The sequence below is a fragment of the Uloborus diversus genome, chromosome 2 (genome assembly GCF_026930045.1).
Source record: "Uloborus diversus isolate 005 chromosome 2, Udiv.v.3.1, whole genome shotgun sequence".
NCBI lineage: Eukaryota > Metazoa > Arthropoda > Arachnida > Araneae > Uloboridae > Uloborus > Uloborus diversus.
This window is the reverse complement of record NC_072732.1, coordinates 155202519-155228596: the sequence shown is the minus strand read 5'-3', so window position 1 is coordinate 155228596 and position 26078 is coordinate 155202519. Positions and strand designations below refer to the sequence as shown.

The 26078-nt window shown below is 33.4% G+C and overlaps 1 protein-coding gene across 1 annotated transcript in view; it reads right to left on the bottom strand.

The window, feature by feature from the left end:
* Positions 1–1035: 1035 nt before the first annotated feature.
* Positions 1036–26078, bottom strand: part of LOC129216098 (uncharacterized) — a 147673-nt gene continuing 122630 nt past the window's right edge. The window contains exons 11-18 of the mRNA XM_054850251.1: positions 24866–24928; positions 23225–23398; positions 21155–21220; positions 20953–21030; positions 18569–18658; positions 16031–16093; positions 15198–15347; positions 1036–2845 (exon numbers count right to left, since the gene is read on the bottom strand). Coding sequence (XP_054706226.1) covers positions 2528–2845; positions 15198–15347; positions 16031–16093; positions 18569–18658; positions 20953–21030; positions 21155–21220; positions 23225–23398; positions 24866–24928 — 1002 coding nt within the window. The 3' untranslated portion in view covers positions 1036–2527. The remainder of the gene's footprint in view (positions 2846–15197; positions 15348–16030; positions 16094–18568; positions 18659–20952; positions 21031–21154; positions 21221–23224; positions 23399–24865; positions 24929–26078) is intronic.

Below are 26078 nucleotides of genomic sequence, written 5' to 3'. Positions count from 1 at the left end.
AATAAGTTCGAGATATGAAGTAAAAACGTACACCATAATGCGAAATTAAATATTCACACATTTTTTTTTTTTGTGTAAACTAAATGCCAAACGCATTTTTTTCGTTTTATATTTGTGTCTACAAAATCTCCCACCAGGTGTTAACTATATTTTCCTCGAACGCCAGAGCATAAAGGCGCTCAAAAGACATTTGCACGACGGCGCCGATCAGGCTTGGCGCGGCCCTGGTCCAGATGAGTTCTCATACTATTGGCCCGACTTGAGGACAGAACCGAAGTGCATATTCAGTAGGCTACAAGGTGGTGGCTCGCTCATGGTATGGGGCGCTTTTTGCTTCAATGGACAAACTTCCCTTAGCTTTTTAAACGGCAGACAAAACTGAGTAGCGCATCAAAATACTCCAAGCAAGCATTTGTTGTCGTTTGGTGAAGTCCTAGTGGGTACTAATTGGATTTTCCAGCAAGACAACACATCAATATACACTCTTCCCGTAGTACAAAAGAACATCTCAAAATATTAGTGTAATGAACAGGCCAGCACTCAGCCCAGATCTCAATCCCATAGAAAACATCTGGGGACTTCTCTACTGGGGACTCTTCGTGACGTATAATAGAATGGGAAGCAGTATTTATCTGTACAAGAGCTCAAATCAGCAATCGAGGAAGCCTGGTACAGACTCACTCCTGAAATAATCCAATATCTCGTTCTATCAATGGAAAATCAGGTATTCGAGCTCATCAGATGCATGCAATGGTAACAACATAGACTACTAAAATACGTTTATGCTTTCTTAAATGTAAATATTTCGTTTTCGTGCCTAAACTTTTGCGACAGCAAAATTTTGATTTTTTTTAATGAAATCTTATTTTAATTTCTAGGAATTGTTTCCAAATTTGAAACATGAATCTGCAAGCTGATTGTTTAAATACAGTAAACATTTCAAAGTTGTTCGGTGTATACTTTTCTTTTTATCAAAAGAATTCGGTCGTGCTTAAACTTTTGTGCCTCACTGTACAAATGAAAATGACTAGAACATAAGACAAATGGACTTTATTTCTTGTTTAAAAGAAATTCTAATACAATGAAATAATAGAGAAAATATTTTTAGGACATACACAATTTACTGAAATTAAATATTTTGAAATATATACATAGATGAGGCATAGCTACAATACTTTAAAAACAAATGCAATGTACATATTACTTCTGTATGATGACAGATAGAAAAGTTTGATCCTTCTCCAATTTAATTCCAATCTTGGTTGCAGTAATAGTTACATTTGATCGAAATTTTTTATTTTTTAAAATTTATTTTGATGTCGAGTAACTTATAAGTAATTCCAAACATAAGCTATTTTAAATTAAAAATATTTTGTAAAAAAGCCAAAACGTTGAATGTTTTTTTTTCAACGAAGTAATTTATTTAAAATTCAATTAAATGCATCAGAAAAATAAACAAATGCGATGGTTTAGTTATTTAGGAGCAAAACTATACAGGCAACATTCACTTAATCGTAAAAATTTTTAAAAGAATTTCTAAACCGGTACTAGAGCTTAAAGTTATTTTTAATCTTGAAGAAAGCTAAAAGAAAGTAGAATCGAAATTTAAAAAAAAAAAAAATCAGGTGCTAGTTTGAAACTAACTTTTGCGTAAATTTAGCAGTGTTACATTTCTATCTGAAATGATACATAAAGCCAAAAAACCATTGACTAGCTGTCTTTTTATCCTGATTCCCTACCAATTTTCAAAAAATCAGCAAGGAATCAGCTTTTGACACTCTCATAAGGTTTATGCTTATTTCGTTCCCTTCTGATGAATTTTGTTCAAAGTTCAAGACGTTGCGTAATTTTCTTGTGCACTTCAAAGAGTTTCAAACTCTTCCACGAAGAGATCTCACAACAAATGAAAGAGGTTTATTTATAAGTAAACGATTCTGCGTATAGTTTAAACATACATTTGGATATACGATAGGCAGCTGAATTAATGTGACAGAACTACTGTACGATAAAGAGAGGAAAAATATTATAAATTGAAAGTCATTTTAAGTATACCATGTGAGAAAACATCAAGTGGTCCTCCATTTTTCCACACGTGAAGTATAGCAGACAAGTTAAATGAGTTGTGAAAGAAGGCTTTTTTTTTTTGTTTCTGTCTAACATAATCAAAATTGTTTAAACTGCATGGGAAAGCAAGAGACATAAATATATTATAAGCATACTAAATGTTTCTTTGAAATTTTCAGTTCATCACATTTCAAAAACAGAAAATGTATGTTGATACATTGTATGGGGTCTTAGAGATGACCATGAAATCACAATTGTCATTTCTAAGTACATTCCCACAGGACGTAGTGGAAGTTTAAGATGATTCATTCCATCGAGACCCCACATTTCTGAAACAATCCAAATCTTTTTTGGGATCAGCACACGGAATCCCCCCACGCGCAGCTATAAGAATGATCAACATTCAAACACTGTGTGTGTACAACTTGTGAACTATACGAATCGAAAATGAAACTGATGCTCATCAGAAGGCCGTCGTTTCTTGGTCTTTCTCTTCCGATTTCCGGTTAGTTGGAGGGGCACCGGTGCTCGGTCTTCCTGGTTGTTGTCCTCCTGGAAAGCAACTCCTCCTGCGGTTGCGTGCAACGGCATTACGGATGGTAGGCATGGTCGGAACCTCATCTCCTCCAGCGACAGGTTGTACGTTGAATCTTGTGGCTTCTTGGATGCGCTGCTTGGAAGGCCACAAGGAATAAGGATTCTCTGTGTTCTGCAACGGACGGTTGTACACGACGCTTTTGCGAGGGATGTTGGACACTTCGGGTGCTTCCTCGTCTTCGTTCTGTAAAAATAAATGCATACATAAATTGCTAATTGATGTCATTTAAAAGCTATGCGAAGTAGATTGAAACTGAGCATTCATCCCTTTTTATTTTCAACTTTATGTTGGTTACGGTTGAAAGTTTGTTATAAACAGATATTGTCCGTTTTTCACAAGAAGGCACTTGAGTCCTCCCACGTCATGTGGTATCCGATGATTCTGTTTCACTGTTTTTGGCAGAAGGTGTATTCGGATCGTAGCATTTTGTTGTAAAAGCAGCAGTTTTTAAAATGTAAGAGTAACTAAAATGACAACAGACAAGTGAAGCAAGTGATGTAAAGGACACTGACACTTTTTTTGCGCATTAAAATGCACGCCCAGATTAAGGCTGCCTGGTTGTCTTTTTTAGAAGCGCGTTGATTGCATATCGATCATCCCTCATGTAAAATGGAATTCTACGTTCGAGGAGGCATGGCAAAGTGCTTTCTCGTGAAAAACGGATAATACCTTGAAGTCTTAAGAAAAACATCCTTAGAACACCATCTATGCCGTCGTAACACAGCTGAAATTTGCGCCACGTTCTTGTTGATGTTTTACGGAGTTTCGGAGATTTGTGCCGGAAATATTTGCGAGAACGTGGCAAAGAATTCAGCTGCGTTTCGACCTGGATGGTGCTTTACCAATGTTAATGAATCTTAAAGTTTCAAGGTATCTGTGAATAACAAACATTCAATAGTGCACTAATGTAAAGTTCACAATAATTTAAAGGGTGGTGTACGCCCACTTTCGGACCACTCTGTTGATGTTCTAAATCAGGGGTCTCCAAACCTTTTGGGCATTTTTAAAAATTTCTCGATACTCGCGGGACAACACTAAGATAGAGATAAATCATTGAACAAAATGTGGTTCAGAATCATAAGGAAATTTTTGTATCGGAACTAATTAACATGAGTGTAATTATTATGTTGTTACACAAGCGTTATTATGGCATTCTAAGAATTTAAAATCATGTTTCAAATTTTTCATCAGATCTTAAGTTCTAATCCAGTAGATGTCGGATTAAGGAGCACGGAAGAAAAACAATTTCTTCTCTCAGCGTAAGAGCTAACATTCCTTAATGACTAAGTTAAAACATTTAATAATCAAGATTACTTTAAAATAGAACCAAATTGGTTCATTTCGATTACTACCAACTCCATGACATTGAAATTTCCCATTCAATTATAATTCGTTAGTATTCGTGGAAAAATTCAATTCACTGCTTGGTAGAAACATTTTATATGTCCTACATAGCACTTATTGGGCTTAAGGCAATTCAGTAGCTAAACTGGCTACCTGGAAGGTTCCTTCATGTGACTCATCTGCATTGGCATTTTGTGCACTCTGAACGAAACCCTTAAAAGTTTCAGTAACGAATTGCGATAAGGTTAAAAATTGTTTTTTAAAAACAATATCATCGTGGCTTTTTTTTCTTTCTTTCTCTCTCTGTTTTTCCCCCCTCAGCAATCTCGAATTGCTTATTATTTTCACTAGACCGTTGAATGATGTCCGCGTCCTTTGATTTTCGCCTCCGGGTTTTTCTTTGCTATAATACAGGCGTCCATGTACTTTGGAATTAAACTATTTATAAACGATCTTTTTTGACGTTACACAATCCCTTTTACGGGGAAACAATATCCAGCACACAACATCATCCAGCATCCAGCCCCTCTCATTAATTTGAATTTCGAAATCTTGAATTCAAACTATGGTTGCGATAATAGCCATAAGAAGAAACCGGGGTGTGCCCCCCCCCCAAGAGCAAGGGCGCACCTTCTTAAATATTGCTACGATCCCCTAAATCAAGAGCCTCGCGCAAGTTCACGGCGCAGTCTGCACCATGAACCCCCCACCCCACCCCTAGGTGGACACCCCTGGTAGAAACAAGAAACCCGACGAATATATCGCAATTCGTGTTTGCGAAAAACATAATATGAATTCAAGATCTCAAAATTCAAACTATTTTATTTTATTTTATTTATTTAGTTTTTGTAAAATTGTGTTGTTATCTCGAACTATTGAGTCCTTGGCCTGAAGCAATTGAAGATTCTTTACTATAATTTTAAAGAAATCATAGCGCCACCTTCCGACCGTAACCCGTAAACAACAAACACAATTCCACATTCCCGGTTTGTTTTTGTGTGCACCTTACCTTTTCTTTCCAGTCAACAGCAAACTTTTCAGATGTGATTGGTCAAGGGTAAGTGTTACCTTTCTGTTCAATTCTAAAATTGCTTTTGAATAATGTTTTGAGAAACACATGAAGTAAAACTGTTTGCCAGACACTTTTTTATCTGTACCTTTCAGGAACATGATAAACTGCATTCCGACAAAATTCTGCTTTCTTAATCTTATGTCTTAATTTTGTGTTTTTATTTCATTTTAATCGATTATTTGTTTTTTCACATTTGATATATTTTCGGAACCAAGTTACTGTTAGCAACACGGATGATTTTTATGCTCGCTATGAACTTTAAAAAAAAGTTGTTGCAGTTTTAAACAAATAAATTTTTTTTTTAATGCAACTCACCAATAATTTACATCATTTTTTTTATCATTTTTAGGGACATTTGCAAGTGATTGAACATTTTTGATTGCTGTTAACTTTAAATTCGATGTGATTTTGCCTTTTAGCTATAAAGGCAAAATTATCTATGATCAGTAATGTTTTTATGATATAACTCATAAATAATTTTTTTTTTTTTTTTTAACGTACATTGTGTTTCTAGAAAACTTCATGCAAACTTCGTTTAGTATCGTAAAACAGGACCTGTTACAAATTTATCAATTTAAAGTAAAATAATTTTATTCAGTAAAGTCGGTTTTAAAAGACAGCAATAGATGTGATTTTCGCAGTAATTTGAAATGTGATGAGAAATGTCAATGAATTGATGTTGCTATGCTTTTGGAAAAAGCATCAGATTATTTTTAAATTTTCCATTTAAAAAAAGGGAAATTCCTCTGCTTACCATTTGATAGCTTCTAACTTTAAATTAATGTTTTGTTTTTTATGTAGTTACTAAAAAATATTTTCTATAACCATTTTCTGTATTGTATTTATGCATGAAATAGAATTGAGCTTTTGTAAATGCAACACAGTTAGTCAAAAGGAATGGAAGGAAACTGATTAGGCGATCCGAAAATTTTAATACACAGCATCTGTAAAATATATTCCTAAAAATGTCTCAGCCTTTGGAATATAAAATCGATTAAATCTCTTTTAGAATTCAATCTGATTTAGCTGAAATTTAATATTAATTAAAAAAGTTCATTGGACAAGAACTAGTCAAAAGCTCAAAATACGAGCACCTTTTAATTTCAATCTTAATGCAGTTGAAATGTCCTTGAAAGCAAATAATATCTGCTAAATTTTGCTCCATTGTGAGAACTTATTTGTATAAAAAAGCAATACTAGTAATTGTAATAAAAGATGACCAGTTGAAGAGTTACACATTCTATTTTGCGATAAGTTTGTTTACATGAATATGTTTTAGTTTTCAGTTATGACAATTCGATTTAATTCGGTATTTTATTTTGCCACGAAACCAGTTTTCATCAAATTTATTTACCAATAAAAATATTTTAAGAACTTTAAAACATCTAATATTTAAGGTGTATGTTACATAGTCATCATTTCCTGCTTACTGCACGCAAAATGTTTGGGGGGGGGGGGCAAACGATGTAGTCCCGCGATTTCAAATTCATCCGAGGGAGGGGGAAAAGGGTGCTCAATACATATTATAGCGGAAAACAACATAAGCAACGCCCACGTTTATTTATTTATATTGATTCCTGAAAACCAGGTTGGGGGGAGGGGAGGGGGCAATTGCATCCTCCAAACTCCACTAGATGATGGAAGTAAACCACATGAGAAAACTTCACCCACTGAGTAAAAGCAAACGTTTTCACTGAAAACATTAGAATACAATCCAACGTAATTGTTTACCCGTAAAAGAAATAATTTGTTAAACTTTTTTTTTTTTTTTTTTGTAATCCAAAAACAACGATTTTGTGAACAAAAGGGCTGTACAATTTAGACGGTTTTCTTTAAATTTACAAATCAAAACCTCTGTATCAGTTTCCGATTTTTTCCTTTTTTGATAACTCTAAATACCAGGGCTGCGGAATGGGAAGTTAAATGTCTGACTCTTGGATTTTGAAACTTCCGACTCCAACTCCTGCTCTTAAATTTATTTATTATTTTTATTTTTTTTTTTCATTTTCCACCCTCATGGAAAGGGGAAAAATACCCACAACAAATATTAATGCTTTTTTGTGAAATTTTGCGTTGTTTTTTATTGTAAACCTAAGATGCATACAATTTTAGAAATTCAATTTTAAAATTAAATTTTCCACTAGTTGCGATTTTGAAAGTGAAATTACTCAAAACTTCCATTTTAAAAAGAAAAATAAAACACTGAAAAGGATTAATTTACTTCCTTTTTAATGCTTAACAAGTGAGGTCAAGGGCACTCACTACATTGCGGGGAGAGGCCGGGTACATGTAGGCTCTAGTTTTCACCCGAGTCTTCTTGCTCAAGGGATACATTCCTTTTACTACATTTTATAACTGAGATCGAAGAAAAAAACATTATTATGTTTATTTTAAAGTGATAACTTATAAAAGTTAGTCAACAAAACCGCTTTGCTGACAGTTAAAATTATAAAACAAGTAAACTAGGGGACGGCGTAGGTAGCTATTACAGAAAGTTAGCCAACTGGTTGCCAACGGCAGTAATTTTCTTATTAGTCGGCCTTTGTGCATGTAATGGAACCAATTAGGCAGTAAAATAAGAAAAAACAACGTAAAAAAAAACACAAATTGCAGATTACATGCAGTAATCTGCAGTTAGTGCTTTTTTTACGTTGTTTTTTCTCACATTACTGTTCAGCACAAGGGTATTTATTTATCCGATTAGGTAGTTATTATTATTATTTTTTTAATGTAAAGAGAGTAAGTGAGAAGTGAAGAAAAAAAAGTCCAGAGTCGCACTCGGCAGGTTTTCTAACGACTCCATCTCTTTTACCCAAAAACCAGTCCGACTCCATAGCTCTGCTAAAAATGAACATAAAACATTTTATTTTCAAATGCAATATCCGAAATCCTTTGAATAATGAAAAAAGAGTGCATGTGTGAAAATGATATTTCGAGTGCTTGGAACAGATTACCTGACGCTTTTAGGGGCATAAAAAAAAATCTAGCAATGACTTTGTTAACAATTTTTTCTCCAACGTATTTTTTATGAGACTTTGTCCTCAGCGGTAAATAACATTAAAACGAACAAAAGAAATCGGTTAACAGATGAAGTATGCGGCACCTGCTAGGATGAAGTGGACGAAGTATGAACCTTCAATCGAAGGACTGGCAGAAAAACTTCAATGCCAAAAAAATTACTTATTTCTCGCTTTTCATACCGTTTGACTATCATTGTTTTTCTGAAAGCACAGTAGAGCCTCGTTTATCCGGCACCCGTTTATTCGGATCAAATTTGTAGACTTAAAAAATTATATTTACTTAAATTATAATCTTAAATTATGATTGCAAGAACGGAGCAATCAATACGTCAAATGTTCGATTTTTGTTTTGATTAAACGTACAACTCCTGCATAGATCGTACCAAGTAGGGGATAGCCAAGTAGGGGATCAGGGGGCAAAGGGAAATCGCAGAGCAAAGGGAAATGGTAAAATATTTACTCTGCTTTTAGCTCCACCTATCTGGTATTCCATATTTTAACTATGTAGTACCATATGTAGTCTATTCCAGTCAGGAAAAAAATACCGCCGAAGATTAAAACAGGTAATATTGCCTGGTAATGCAGGCAAATTTAAAAAATTGGTACTCATATTGTAATATTTTGTTGTAAGTCAATTTTTGTTACTATAAAATTATACAGTTCTTGTTATTAACATTTTAAGTAATAATTGAGACCTTCTAATATTCAATGCAGTATTAATTTAGTTAATATTAAGCTTATTTGTATTTTAAATGAGTTGTACAATTAGTCAAGTACATACGGGACAAAGTGGATGGGGCAAAGTGAAATAGCTTGTTTCATTTACTTATTCAATCATTTAATATTAATTGTTATGGTTCCTTTTATGGAACCTATGCTCGCTGGGACATGTAATGGGTTATTGATCATTCAGACATTACAATACTAGACTTTACTATTCTAATTACTACATTAGTTATATACATAATACTATATACAATACAGAGCGTGTCGCCAATTAGCACATCTCCGGAGTTCGTTCCGATCTACTCTGCTTTGAGAGGATGTTTTCCCCAGTGACGTCAGAGGCTTCGACGTCACTACGATTACGATGGCGGAGTTCAGTTATATAGTTCGATACACTACATTAATCACTTACGTTTTCATTTCTAATTTATCCATTTTCATTCCTTCATTTACAGTGGCTTCCAAAAGTGTTCGTACACTTTGAAATTTTTTAGCAAAACTTAAATAACTCGAAACTGAATTCGAATATGAAGTCCAATATTTTTTCACATCATTTCTATATAATTTATATAAATAAAACAAAGAATATATGTGTATGTATACAGTGGCTCCCAAAAGTGTTCGTACACCTCGAAATTTTGTAGCAAAACCAAAATAATGCCGAACTGAATTCGAATATGAAGTCTATTTTTTTTTAACATCATTCCTATGGCATTCTAAACAAAACTCATTAGGTTTTTTTTTTTTTCAAAACAATGCCTGATTTTATTTTTGAAATTTGTCAAAAAACGAAGAGACAGAGAAAAAATACGCCACAAAAGTCATCGTGCACTGAAATATTTTCGTATACATTCATGGTTAAAATTATCACATGTCGTTGTTTTATTTATTTTCGCGTTATGTTGACACCTTAAAGTTATTTGACTTTAACTTTTTGTTTATTTATTCCGTAATATTCTGCTTATTGTTTTAAAATGGCTGTTATTCGTAAAAAACAACCACCACCTTTCGAAATTTGATTTGTTTTCCTCACAGTAGCGGTAAATTGGTTCGAAATGTTTCTAAATTAGTTGAATTATACCATTCGATGGTGAAGGGCTTGATAAAATGCTTTAAACAAAGGAATCGGATCGAAAATAAGGTAAGAAAAGGTCAACCGACAAAGTTAAAGCGTGATCGGAGATTCACATTTAACAAAATTATGAAAAAAAATTTGAAAAAAAAAAAAAAAACCAACTTCAAAATTGCTCTAAAAAGTGAAAAATAATTTTATTCTTTTAACACCATCGATAATACTTTCAAACATAATGTTTGAAGTTGGCGCAAAAACAAAAAGTAAAATCCAGGGTAATGATTCTTCGTTCATATTTTTTTCAGAAAATCATCCAAAGTTAGGAACGAAACATTTATATCGTTACTCACATATGCTGTTATCATTGCATAATGTATGTGGTAGTGAAGAAATTAGGCCTGGTTAAATTCATAGTTGTAGTTGAGTTATGGCTGTGAATGATATTATCTATCGTTTTTGCGCCAACTTCAAAAATTATGTTTAAAAGTATTATCGATGGGGTTAAAAGAATAAAATTATTTTTCACTTTTTAGAGCAATTTTGAAGTTGGTTCTTTTTTTTTCAAAATTTTTTTATTTCATTCTTTTTAGTGTAAATGTAGATATTTCAGTAAAAGAAAGAAATTACCTAGTAAGAAGTTCGGCTCTATATCACTGCATTGCTTCAGAGAAGCCTTTATTCAAAATTATCATTACAATTACTATCAATGTTACTGTTATATGGCACCAAGCTTTTAAAACAATGGGTTTCATATCATTTTAATCATTTAATAGGGAAATTGCATAAAATTTACTGTTTTTTGCCCATAACTTTTTTTCTAAAGGACAAATATGGTCAAACAAAGTAATGGGACCTAAGTTGAGCCATCCCCTATCCATTAAAAAAAGAATCATCAAAATCGGTTCACTAGGTGAGACGCTGTGAGTGGACAAATAAAAAAAAAAACATACATACGGTATGAACTGATAACCGCCTCCTTTTTGCAGTCGGTTAAAAAATACACATTTGAGTGCTGTAAAAGTTTCTGTAGAATTTAATGAAACATTTTACGTTTAATTTCCTCCTAAAATAAAAAAACGTTTAATTTCCTCCCCTCGCCAAGTTCTCCGATCATCTTGGATTAAATAGGACCACTTCCCGCAGAAATTTTCTTGTTCGTGCCAAAAACAGAAAGCTTACGCTTTTCGTCGCAAAATCAGTGATAAATAAGCTCCAAAACGTTTTGGAATAACGTCTTGCTTATTCCAAACTAGCCGCCTGCGGCGATCAGCTGGTTCGCCTTCTTACACCATTCACCTCTCTATGCAAGCAGCCTCTCTATGCAGGCCTATCTATGCCCATGGTGTGTGTATATGTGAGGGGGGGGGGCATTGACACCTCGTTGAAGTTCCTTAAATGACGGGCATGTCTCTTTCTTTGCTGTCTATTTACTATATCGACCTCTATATTTGTTTATCTATCTATACGATCTATGCATATCTATCTCTGACAGTAATTAACAATCTTTTTTTATTTATATAAGTATTAATTCGAAAAAAACATTTTTTGTCCACTAAATCTCTATCTCCATGTCTACCTAATGCCGCCTTCGGCGGCTATCTACCTTTACGATCTATCTCTAAGTTTTCTTATCCATCTCTATTTATTTTAACTTCCCCGCTCATTTCCTAATAAAAACAAAGATTACTCATAAAACCGCTTTTTTTATTTAAATAGAGCAAAAAAAAAGTTATCTCCAAAATTTCCCGTTGTGTGCAAAAAGTAACGAAGTAAAGTAAGTGACAAAGAAAAAAAAATCTCCCTGTTTTTATTGAATTAAATGCGCACATCTATGAAATGTAACGTAATATAGATACAGCAAAAGGTCCAGCTTGGGGGTGGGTGGGGGGGGGAATGGAAAAAGAAATAAATGCAATCCCTAAATTAAACAAAAAAAAAAAAAAAAGGAAAGAAAAAAAAAGCAAAACGGTGCCGGAAAAACACGTGGTCATCACGTCATAAAATGTAAAAGTAAGCTATATAGTAAAAAAAAAATATTGTTTGCGATTAAGATTCCGTCGTAAATATCGAATCGAAATCCAAGTAGTGACGTCAGAGGCATAAAAGATTGAAGAACGCTTTTTTCGACCGATGCGTAGAAAGACATAATGTGTTCAGCATTAAAAAAATTGTAAAAAAAAAAACTATTGCGTATTTTTAAGAACTTTTTTCTTCTGAAGAGGGTGAAATGTTTTTACTATTACCAACTGAAATTTTAGAAATGAGGCTTTATACTTCTCGTAGGATGATATTAGAAAAATATAAAACCCAGAAAAAAATGCAAATTGAAGGTTTTTTCAAAAATTCATAAAAAATACAAAAATTGCTCTATCTTCAAAATTTTTTCATTTATCGTATTTGAAATTAAATTTCCCACACTATAGTACAAAAAAAAAAATTTGTGTGGTGCGATTGGTTCGGGGTCTGTGAGGTAAAAAGTACTAAAAAAACGCAAAAAACACATAAAACATTAAATAACTTTTTTTCTAATTAAAATATCAAGAATCGAAGCCCGAGGTGCACATCTTCGGCAGAAACTGTACCTGTATACCAAATTTCATCTTTCTAGGCCTTACCGTTTTCCCGGGAAGCGCGCCACACACACACACACAAACATCTTATTTTATTATATGTATAGATACCATGTTCTTTCTTTGTATAATGTAACTTTCAAAACAAACTTCCGATTTGTTCATTTTGAAAAAACTCACTATCAAACGGCACGACCTTGAGGGTCACGGATCTCGACGAAATTCCCGATTTAGGTCAATTTGCGTTAGATATGAATCCAGGTCAAGCGGTTTGACTGCATAGGCCCTAGTTTGGCCGCAATAGGTGTCCAAAGTTCCTAATTTAGTTCCAGAAAAGAAATGGTTTTTCCTTTTAAATTAAACTTTCTTACCCTGTTCTTGCTGTTGCATTGCAGTATCGCCTAACTGAATACATTCACAACGTAGAATAAATGACCCCCCCCCCCTCTTCTGAAGCCAAACAAGTAAATTTAGACCCTCCTTGGAACCGAACTAGAGTCCATTCCCTCAAACTATTTTACCTGGGCTCATATCTAGTACGAATTGACTTAAATCCAGACGTTTATTCAGATTCGTGACCTTCAAGTAACCAGGACTCCAGAAAATGCATTGCCGCTTTCATTGAAATTTGAAACTTCTGGCACAGTATTTGCTTTCCCAACACATTCGGCGTCTCTTGTCAGTGCAACGTAGAGGGGGGGAAGGGGAGTATTCTTTTTTGTGAATGCATTCTGTTGGCTGATACTGCAATGTAATTGCAAGAAAAGGGTAAACAAAGTTAAGTTTCAAAGGAAAAACCATTGCTTTTCTGAACTCAATTAGCAAATTTGGACCCATTGTTGCCAAACTAGGGCCTATGCAGTCAAACCGCTTTAGCTGGGTTTATATCTAGTGCGAACTGACCTTTCTTTAGAATTTCGTCCAGATCTGTGATCCCCAAGGTCGTGCCGTTTGATAGTGAGTCATCTTAACTATTTTACTTTGCCTTGCATTCCCCTACCAATTTAACAAAAAAATATTGCTTACTTGGAGCTTGGAGTCTCAGTTGACATCACTGCAGCTGAACTATGATGATAAAGTGTTTGCGAGAAATGGTACTTAGTAGTTCTATTACAAAGAAGTGTTTTTTGCGGTAATAAAATAGAAGCTGCTTATTTAAGAATGTGTCTTGCTGATCACCAGGATTATCCGGATTGCTTTTGGACCCGGTTAGTCCGGATAAACGAGGTCGCACTGAACGTTATTTTCTTTTCATTTATATGATTTTCTTTTCTTTTTTTTTGTTCAGTGGCAGTTACATATATAGGGAGAGTACAAATGATGGACCAGATTGAAAAAAATATTTCTAAAATTTTTCACACGTTACAAAAAGTAATATGGGTGAATATATGGTATAAATGACTTTTTTGCGTTCCCCCCAAAAAAATTTCTGTTTAGTTTAACATTCATTACTTCACTACTTGTCGTTATTTTTGAATTTGCCAAGAGGATGGCCAGATGATGTTTGAACTTTTTTGAGTTTTATAGGCGCCTAGGGAAAATATGCTTTCAGGGGGCTACACTATTGGCTTTCAAAATGCAAGAGAAGTGAGAAATTCACACATAATGTATAAAAACGACATCACGCTTTCTTTTTACCAGAATTTAAACGTAATCTGAAAAGTCTACACACAATAAACATTGCTAAAATTGGGTGTCTTTTACTTTTGCCAGGTGAGGGTGACATAATTATTATGTCATGTGAAAATGAATAATTTTTTGTATGTTAATAAAGATTTTTACAATGTTTTTTTATAAAGTATGTTTTGATGTTTATTTAGGTGTATGATTACGGTATAATACATTATGCTAGGTTATTTTAAAAAGAACATTAAACGTGTGCGTATAAAAAGTAGGAAAAAGGGATATTCTCAGCAATAAATGCTAAAATAAAACAGTTATCAAAAATTAACTGTGTGGGCCACATAAAAGACAGTATTCTTTATTAAAAAAAGCATACAATACAATAAAATAGTTTGTTTTACTTAAGAAAATTTCTATGCGCCGTTGAAATTATATATGTTTCTGTGAAAGTTTAAAATCTGGCGAAACAATACCGGTGAATGCCAACATTCACGTACCGAAGATATCGGCGAAAGGCAGAATATTTCCGGTGAAAGTCGACATTTTTCAAGTTTCAGTTTTTATGGTAAAATATGTTGATACCATCAACACATCGCGGCACCCTTCGCCTCTCCTTGCGGTACCCCAGGGTGCCGCGGCACCCTCTTTGGGAAACCCCTACTGTAGGAGATAAGTATTAGAAAGGTCGATATTTTTTCCCTCGTGCAAATATGGAAAAATTATGAACATTTCTGCATGTGACACGGCACCAATTGAGGCAGTGAGAGGTAAAGGGATGTAAGTGTTAAAATTTTGGTGATAACCAGCACAAATAGTAAGGGAACTCCTTCTCTGCTTTGGGGCAAGTGATGGTACTCGTAGCTCTGGTGGATGCTGCTGTACAGCATGATTCAGAAAAAAATCTAATAAAAGCCTTTCTGGGATCTAAACTTTAAACGCGTTTTGTAAGAAACTTGAAGAAGTCCACTTACATCCCCTTGCTTACTACTGCCTCAATTTGCGTCGATGCTTCAAAATATTTTCGCACGCTAGCTTCATAAGGTTCAGCGTCACTGATATAGTACTGAATCATATATTCTTGATCTGAAATTGTTCAGATCTTTCTTACCACAGCATCCATGAGACTGGGCAGCCTGCTCTGTCGCCTTTTCTTAAGTGGATTGGCTTTCATTCCTCCTTGAGAAATACTGGCTCTTCGCATAGGTCCGACGTCCCCGAGTCCCATTCCAGGTGCCACGCTGAGTCGACGAGCCACTTTCTAAAATTACATGCAAAAGTTAATTTTTCGAAAAAAAAAGTGTTCACACACACGATTTGATGAGTAAGAAAAGCTACACGATTTGATGAGTAAGAAAAGCATCAGTGTTCACACGACTTGAGGAATAAGAAAGGCATAAATGTTTACACGATTTGATAAGTAAGAACAGCAACAGTCCTTATATATTTTCATCAGTAAGAAGAGCATGAGTGTTTCACCATTTGATGAGTAAAACTAGCATTAGGGTTCACACGATTTGAGTAAAAAGAGCATCAGTGTTTACACGATTTCATGAGTAAGAAAAGCATCAATGTTTACACAGTTTGAGGAATAATAAAAGCGTTGGTGTTCACATGATTTGATGAGTAAGAAAAGCATCAGTGTTTACACGATTTGATGAGTAAGAAAAGCATAAGTGTTTATACGATTTGATGAGTAAGAAAACCAACCTTAGATTAACTAGATCTGGTCTTAGATCGAATTTAGATTGATTGCTAACTGTATGTTTGCAGATGTTGCCGACGGGGTGTCAGTTTCAACCAACTAGCTTAGGTATTAGAACAATTTTGCTTCCTGTTAAATTAGCGATTAATTTCAGTTACATGATATACGGCGGAGTCAAGCAAACATTTCAGAGAAAATTCAAAATTGTTAATAATGTAATAATATGAAGCGTTACTCACATCTACAACTGGTCCCGGCGTACCCATTGAAATTGATTTGAATACGTCATCATCTTGAGCATCCTGGAAAAGACAGAAACTTGTACTATTCTTTGGAAAACAATTTACAACGAATTGCGATTAAGACGAACAAATTTGGTTGTAATCAATAACTTTCTCATGAAACGGGAGATTGATTAATTGCATTTGTGAGTACTTAACTAGCGTATGAAACTTAAAAACAATATTACTGCAGAAATAAATAAATACCTTTGCGATAAATATAAAAACTTCATTAACAATTAGCCAATGTAAATTGCAGACAATTTTTCTGGGTTTATAAGGGGCCCTATTTTAAGAGGAAGAAAGATTTGAGATAACAAATGTAAAATAAATGTGGAAATACTTTGCAATGATGCCATGCATCAATACAATAGTACATAAAATGGTGAATATGCTTCGCTATGGCTGCCATAATTCAGGAGTTATGGAGAGCAATGAATTTCAAACATTTCAAAAATAACAAAACGATTCTTTTTAAATACTACACACAGGCATTTTTTAAAAAGAAGAAAGATTTGAGTTAATAAATGTGGAAATATTTCACAATGGTATGCATAATACAATCATACATAAAATGGTGAAAATAATTCGTTATAGCTGCCATTTTTCAAGAGTTACGGAGCGCAATGAATTTCAAACATTTAAAAAATAAGAAAACGATTTTTTTAAATACTACGCATGTAATTTTCTGTACAAAGATGACAAAAATGCGGCTACCAACTTGCCCCTATCAATTTCACCTGTAGAAAAGGTCATGAAAACTTCTCAAAAATATTACCTCGCTACTTTGTATAGCCTAATATTTTCCTTTATTCTGTTGTATTCTCATGTAGGGAAACATGGGGCAAAGTGAAATGTTGAAATATTTATTTTGCTTTTAGCTCCACCTATCTGGTATTATTTTAAGTATGTTGTACCATATGTCGTCTACTCCAGTCAGGAAAAAAATACCGCTGAAGATTAAAGCATATGATAATACAGGCAGTTTTCAAAAACTGATACTCATATTGTAATATTTTGTGGTAAGTCAAAAAATATTTTTGTTACTATAAAATGATAAAGTTCTTGTTATTAACATTTTAAACACTGATTGAGGTCTCCTAATATTCAATGCACCATTAATTTAGTTAATCTTAAGCTTATTTGTATTTTAAATGAATTGTACAATTAGTCAAGCATATGCGGGACAAAGTGGATGAGGCAAAGTGAAATAGTTTGTTTCATTTACTCACTCAATTATTTAATATGAATCACTTACGTTTTCATTTATTAATTAATTCATTTACATTATTTCATTTATTAAATTCACTTATAGATTCATTTATTCACTTATTTTATTATTCATTTATTCTTTTACTCACTCATTTATTTTTCGTTATATATTAACTGATTTATTCATTCGATTGTTCGTTTATTGCTTCATTACCTTTTCATTCATTCATTTAACCTTTTATTTACTCATTCTTTTGAACAAAAATATGTTTTATGACTGAATAGAAAATATTTCATTAGAAAAACATTTTATTTTTCACTTTGCTCCATAAAAAAAAAAACAGTGAATTTTTTTTCTTTTTTTTTTTTGAAGACTCAAATTTACTGCCAAAAATAAAAAATATTGTTTCAACGCAACTTTTATTACAAAATACAATGTTCTTTCTTTATGTACTGTAATTTTCAAAACAAATTTTCGATTTGTTCATTTTGAAAAAAACTCAAATCATCTAAACCATTTCACTTCGCCCCACATTCCCTACTATCTATAATTCAGGGCGAATAGATTGTGCCATATAGCGGAGTTCAAATAACTTACGAAAAGTGACAACTCAAAATTTTGGAAAAAACATACTAACTGTTGATTAATAATCTAAATTAATGCTCATTCTTGCTATAAAACTCATACAAAGTTTGCATATATCTATAACCGGTGCATGATAACGTAAAAACGATCTAATCACTAATGACGTATCATTAAAGTTTCATAATTAAGATGAAAAATTTTGTAACTTTAAGTATACATTAGTAAATATTACATAATAATTGTTTACGCGTATTGTAATATTTGAGACCAAATCACTTTAAACTACTATTGCGTAAAACCTTGATTTTCTCCAATGCTGTTTTTTGAGTTGTGTCACTTTCCTTGCTGGGGTGCGATATGAAGACATCCAGCAAAAGTTTTCGTCAAATGTAGGGATACCCCCCCCCCTCAAGAACGAAAGTCCAAAAAAAGAAGTCTAAAACCCTGTAAAATACCCCCCCCCCTCTCCACCTTTATTTCACTGGCGTATTCTGCTACATGAAGAACCATAGCGGAAACTCTGTAAAATGTCTTACACCATTGAGCTATACATTTATAAGCTCGCATCTTTCTGCAATGAAAAAGATGTGAGCTTCGACCTTGTAACCCCGACACACGTGTCTGCATTTTATCGTAAGTTTGTGCTTTTTTACGTTGTTGTTTTTACTATTACGTACTTGAATGAAAATGTTTCTTACCTCCACTATATCCATCAGCGTTTGCAATTGAGTGAGTCGGCTTTCTTCGTCATCTTTCGTCAAAGTGCTAGGATCGATTCCGTTCAGATTCTAAAACAGAACAGAAAGGTTCATTACGTTTTCAATCCCCAAAATATTGCTCATTTTGTTTATTTTTTACTATTCAGCAAAATATCAATACAACAGTACAGGAAACTAGGGAGATTTCATCGAAGTTTTGGTTTTTCATTTTCCTTTTTTTTTTTATGAAGAATAGTTAAAACGAAATAAAAGATGTACATAAATAGTTTGCCATTCTGCACATCATTATGGCTAAAAATAATTGCATAATTTCAAGTAGAAATGGTACAAGAAAATTATATTCATCAAATCTGCAAATTGGTTAAATGTTCCTAGAGCTAGGGAGATTTGGTTCAACACTTAGGGAGACATGACCCCCCTCATGATTGTAGGATGGATCATGGATATTGTAATAAAAAATACAGGTTTTGATGGCGTTTTTTGTTTAAATAAGTGATATTTGACATGAATATGCAAAATGTTCACTCTTTAGGTGATGTGTTTATATATATATATATATATATATATATATATATATAAATAAATAATTTTAAACTAATCTTACTCCATATCAACAGGAAGATTCATAGATGTTGAAATCAAAAACGCAGGTTTGACGGTGTTTTTCGTTTTAATAAGTGCTATTTGAAACGAATATACAAAGTGAAGTATGACACATACTTTTTTTTTTATTATTATTAATCTTACTCCATATCAGCAGGAGAGCAGAAGTCGAGTTCAAAACTTTATCAGATGACCTAAGCAATATTTCAGTTATTTTACTAGGTAACAACTCATAGGGCTCAAAGATTATTAGTATTTTAGGTATATATTAAATAAAACAATTTTTAGACCAAAATATTACATATTATAGTTATTCATTTTTTAAAAAATCAAGTATTCATATCCATAATATTAGAGTCATTGCATGAATAAAGTCAAACCATTAGGCCTAAATGACAATATTTTATCTATTCAAAAATAAAAACTCATTGAAAAAACATCGAATTAAACAAAAACATCATATTAAGTCTTTGGGTCAAGTCTCCCTACTTAGCTTGGGTCGAAGCTCTTTAGTTAGCTTTCTTTTGTTTACCTTAAATTTTTAGCAACTTAGATTATATAAAACTACTGTATATCAATAGACAGCTAGAAAAGTGACTAAAGCATGCATACTTATTTAAATTCATGGTTTACTGGTATTGTGTTTGAAAGACGAAAAACCGAGGTATCGCTGTGCGTAAATTTAATATCTGCGACAGCTGGCTGAGGTGAATCCGAATATTAAAAGGAAAAAAAAATATATCATTCAAATCTTGACAATCGATCAATTCGAACAATAACAGATAAATCTTTATGAAAACAGTATATTTGATGGAAAAGGACTGTAGTAGTAATTTTCTCACAAAATTTGTTTACTGCCTTATAAATAATCTAACGTAAAATCAATTATATTGCGTGACAGACTAAAAATTCATCCGTAACACACTAACAGCAAATCAGCTACCATCGCTCAAATATATACATTTTTTGAATTTCAAGTGACTACGGTGAATTAAAGCGGACATAATTTATATGCTATGCAGCACTACTGCTCAACCTGCGGCACATACGCTGCTTGCGGCGAACTTAGTTTTTCGATTAAGTCACAAAAAGTTAACATTAGCTTAAAATGGGGTTGTTTCCTTCAATCAAAAGTAAAGTAGTTTCTTTAAATGTCCATTTTTTCAAGCAATGTGTGGTCTTTATGACGTCACAAATGATGCACTTTGTCGCGTATTCCACTGGCGCTGAATTCTTAGCCTTGTTGTCTACCGCGTTTCCACTCTATGATAATTCAAAAGTGAATTAAATGTTGCTCTCTACGCTTGCTATCAACGGTATCGTTGCCACTGCATATGGGTATAGAAGCAAATTAAATATTGAGCTCTGCGTTAATGGCAACAGTGAATGGCAATTCATTTGTGATGTCATGTGCAGAAACGTAAAAAATGAAATTGAGTCTGCGCACCGATCTAAGTATTTTTTTAGAAATAGTCAACTTTGTCAAATTATTTAAAAAAGGGTCAAGTCCTTTGTTTTTAAGCATGCTCTTTCAAAAAAAAAAAAAAAAAACTTTTAAAATCTCGGAAACGACCCCATTACCTTAATATATCTTTGTTTCGATTGTGCTGCGTTAAAGTCGCGCTCTCATTTTTCGAAGAAAATATATATATAAACAGGCAATGGCATTGCACTGTTACATTCACTACGTTTTCGTGTTTACTGCTGTGCTCGACAGCTTAAGACAAGCTATTTTACAATCATTGTAAATTAATAATTACCGCCCACTCTTGTAGGAACTGTTTTCCGAGATCTTCTCCTTCATTTTCGCCAAGAGTCTTGTTGTAATCTCTGGCAACCTATATACCATAAAATAATTTTGTTAATCTTTCAAAAACATATATAGAACAAAAGAAATGGTATGCATTTAATTTTTAGCTATTGCAATCAATGAAAAACAATTAAAAATATAAAATAAAATACCTTGACGTCATGCTTCCAGAACCTAGATACAGCCTGATCAGTTGTATTTGGGGCTACTTCTTTTACCTAAAAAATGACAGACAAGTTTATAAAATTGAAATGCTTTTCAGATGAATTCTAAAACCTAAACGAGCTGATTGCAATCGACTACGTTCGGGGGCAGTACACAAATGAATTTACATGGAACACGGAGTTAAGGGCTTATGTCTTTCCCTGTGCTTAAACAGGTCTCAAATATAACCATCCATCGAAAACTATAGTGGTCCAATACAGGCTATGCGCATGTCTCAAGCGAAACAATCTAGCTAGAAACATCATGAGAGATTAGTATTGTGCATCTTAGAATTGTTGGCGCTCGTCCTTGGACGAGTCCGCTTCAAAACAGGTAAAAGACAAGATACCATTGAAATTTCAAATAGATCCCTAAATAAATTTAAAAAAACTAATTAAATTACGTTAACAGTAACATAAAAATGTGAAATACTATGCTAAAACTTGATTATTTAACGTTTATCTTTCTCACGGAGTTTAGGGTTGATCCACTGGAGTTAGGGTTACAATTTCAACTATCAAAAGATCATAAAGCAGGCAATTGCTTCGTTCAAATGTTGAAGCAATTTTCACCCGTCATACCATGACGGACGATTTTCTAGTTAGAATTAGTTAAAAAATTTGAAGTAGTTCTTTACAGTATTATGAGTTGATTTCGTTTGGATAGAAGAGTCATTCCAACTTTATTTTTTTATTTAAAATCTCTCATAGTCATCTTCTTCGCAAGAGTTAAATCTTTATACTAAAATTAGATTCATTATAGAATGAACTAAGTTTTAGTGATGTTTCTGACAAAAACTTTAAGTAAGAAGTAAGTATTCAAGGGATAAAAAGTATTAAAAGAAAGTTAGCAGAAGATCGGGAAGTTGAAGCTCAATATCAGTTTGCATATAATTGTGTCACGGAGAGATGGCGGATGAACTGGAAGCGGGAACAGAACACTTCATCTTGTAATAGGTTGGATCATCAAGAACGCACAACCAGTCATGTTTTTAGTAGGGGAATGTGGGGCAAAGTGAAACGGCTAAGATGAATGAGCTTTTTCAAAATGAACCAATTGGAAATTTGTTTTACAAATTACAGTACAAAAAGGAAAAACATTGTATTTTATTAAAAAAAACTTGCATTGAAACATTACTTTTTATTTTTGGCAGTAATTTTGAGCCTTCGAAAAAAAAGTAAAAATTTTCACTTTTTTCTATGGGCAAAGTGAAAAATGAAACATTTTTGTAGTAAAATATTTCCTATTTAATTATAAAAAGTATTTTCTAACAAATGAATCTGTAAATAAAATTTTGAATGAATGAATGAAAAGTAAATGGAGCAATAAACTAATAATTTAATTAATTAATATATGAAGAAAAATAAATGAGTGAGTAAAAAGTGAATGAATAAGAAAATAAATGAATAGATGAATAAATAAGTGAATTACTAAATAAAGGAATCTAAATGAATTAATTAATAAATGAATACTTAAATGTTTTAGTAAATGGTTGAGTGAGTGAACGAAATAAGCTATTTCAAACTGCCCCATCCAATTTGCCCCGCATGTACTCGACTACTTCAGCAAAATATTTAAAAGACAAATAAGCTTAATATTAGCTAAATAAATATTGCACCACATTTAAGAAGGTCTCAATTCATATTTGAAATGTTAATAACAAGAACCTTATCATTTTATACTATCAAAAATAATTTTTGACTTAAAACAAATATTACAACAAGAGTATCAATTTTTGAAAATTGCCTGTATTATCACATGCTTCAATCTTCAGCGGTATTTTTCTCCTGACTGGAGTAGACGACAATGTGCAACTACATTGATAAAATATTATCAGATAGATAATGCTAAACACAGAGTAAATATTTCACCATTTCACTTGCCCAGCTCTTTCACTTTGCCCATATTCCCCAACTTGCTCCTTCTCGCTGATCCTACCTTATTCCCCAACGAAGTGTTCTGTTTCCGCTTTCAGTTCATCCGCCACTTGGCACAACTACGCTTGATCCTTTGTTTACCTTCAAAATAATGAGAGCCGCAATGATGATGCAGATAATGTTGACGACGGTTAGGAGAAAACTGATGATCCCCAACACGGCGCATTCTCGGTCCATCAGAGGGTAGTACGTTGGTGTGTACGTGTCCGGAGGCAGCAGGGCGGGCTTGACCGTGTGATTAAAAATGTCGTATACCTAAAAGAAACATCAGAATTTCTATATAACTGTTCATAGAAGTTTTAAAAATAAAGAAAGCAGTGGTTTAATTCTCAGATTTCGTCATAATTCCTCTTGAGCTTTTTGAGCAACGGTGAATTTTTTACTTATATCTAACTAGCAGTACCCGCACGGCGATGCCCGTGCTAAGAATTCAAAAGAAGAACATTGAATAAAAAAAATTCATCCCCCCCCCCCCTTCTGATGTGAAATGATCATTTTTCTTCAACTAAAATGCGTACCAAAAAACCTATTAAAGTCTCTTTGGAATTTAAAACTGTTCGCCAAAACACATAAAGTAGCTTTAAAACTCAAAATAATCCTTCAAGTGTCTAGTTCATCGCTTAACACGCCAAGCAACCACGCTACCGTAACCCTGTCCTTTAGCGAATGAAGTGGTTTTTTCCCCCTGCAATTTAAAGAGTTTCGCCAAACAAACAATGCTATAATGAAAAAGTTACAAAGAACAATCACAATTGAATAATAGGACAAATCATATTATTTACTTAGATGAATAACTATCTTCAACTATAAGAACATAAACAGACGTTGAAGAAATAAGGAAAACAAAATCCAATAGAAAAATCCAACGAAGTCTAATTATTTTCCTGAACATCTAAAAAAATTAAAAAAAAACGCATTCAAAAATTTGTTCGCTGATCACAACAGTGTAGTATGGGTATGGTTCCTCGCGGCGATCGACACTGTCGGCCAGCGCCCTCTCGAAGAGTTAACTTACCCCACCATTCATTAGGAATTCATAGAACTAAACTTAACCTGCCATCTTTTTGGAATTCATAGAACTAAACAATTAACTAAACATTTAATTTGCAATTACAAATATTTCGGTCTATCTTGCTTTTAAAAGAAAGCCTATAGCCTTCCTCAATGAATGGACTATTCAAGACAAAAATAATTTTTCAATTCGAACCAGTAGTTCTTGAGATTAGTGCGTTCAAACAAATTAACTCTTCAGCTTTAAATTATTAGTTAATTAATAAGAAAAATATGACAATGATACACACACACACACACACACACACACACACACACATATATATATATATATATATATATATATATACATATATATATATATATATATATATATATATATATTTTTTTTTTTTTTTAATAATATTTAGATCGAGAAGCCCGCACTTTCAGATCGAACCACCGGGGCTACGCATATTCTGCGTTCCAAGCGTTTCATATAACAATATAATTTTCCCCGTTTTAATAACATTTTTTATTGCTGTCCACTCCTATTTGTCATAGCGTGATGCTATGTAGCCCATAGCCTTAATCAATGAAAAGACTTTTCAACACAAAAAGAATTTTTCAATTCGAACCAGTAGTTTCCGAGATTAGAGCGTTCAAACAAACAAATTCTACAGCTTTATAGTATTAGTATAGATAAGAAAAGTGAGTAGTATAGATACTTACGACGTAAGTGTTTTGATATAAGCTTCTGACCGTCTTAATAGCGCCTAAACCCCACAGAAGGCCCTAAAAATAGTATATAGAATTAGTAATAATAATATATTCCAGACATAAGATCACTTTTTAGTTCACCAAAACAACTGGTACTACAAAATTCACATCATCCAGTCGTCCAGTAGATAAATATATACAGGGTGTTTTAGTTAACTGTTTCAGAACTCTTAAGAGGGGTGGAGAGATTTCGTTAGCTGAGAAATATGAGATATGCCGAGAGTATTCCAAACTGTTCGGAGAATGCCGAAGACGTGAAGTGTGCATTGAAGCCGGTGGAAAATTTTTTTAACTCTTGCTTTGATCCATGTACCCTTTAATTTTTTACATGTATTATTGAAAATATTTTTTGCTTACGGTCTCTTTATGGTACTTCTATGTACATCACCGCTTGAGGAAAGCATTTCCGACCCCTCATTGCAATACGACTTCGAGTTGTCACGATGCACTCTACACCTCTTGGGAGTTCTGAAACAGTTAACTGAAACACCCTGTATACAGGGTGTTCCGTTTTAACCAGCAAGACCTCTATTTTCGCAACCGTTAGTCCTAGATGCATACTTCAATTGCGAAAATTTTCAAAATCAGATGCAGAGTTAAGGTATTGAAAGTTTGAAGCAAAAATAAAAATGAGTCAGAAAATACAAAATTTAACTTTTTATACGGGCCCTAGGTCCCCTAACTTATGTTCAGGAAAATAATCTCCATTGAAAACTATTACAGGCACAAAAAGCTTGACATTTGTGCGACCAAAACTAAAGGAGATATTCCAGTTCAAAGTTTTAAGGGACCATACAGAAGACAAGATTGGAACTTATCGCGCTTTCAGAAGAATGACAAGTTGTCCAAAAAAAAAAAGTATTTATATTTCTCATTGCCATTCAAAAATTCATGCAAATGTTATGCCGTGATACGCAAAAACACACTGCAAAACCTCGAACAGTTTGAAAAACCACACTCGGCACACATGTAAATTTAAACACTTATTAACTGCTAGATTTTCTCCCAAAATGTGTTCCTGACGGCGAGTGTAAAGCGATGTAAGTCACAAAACGCTGCGTTTCACAGTTCGTTGAATATTGGTCGTACTAATTTCAAACTTTTTGTAATGGAATTGTTTTTCAATGGAGATTATTTCCCTAAACATAAGTTAGGGGACTGGGGC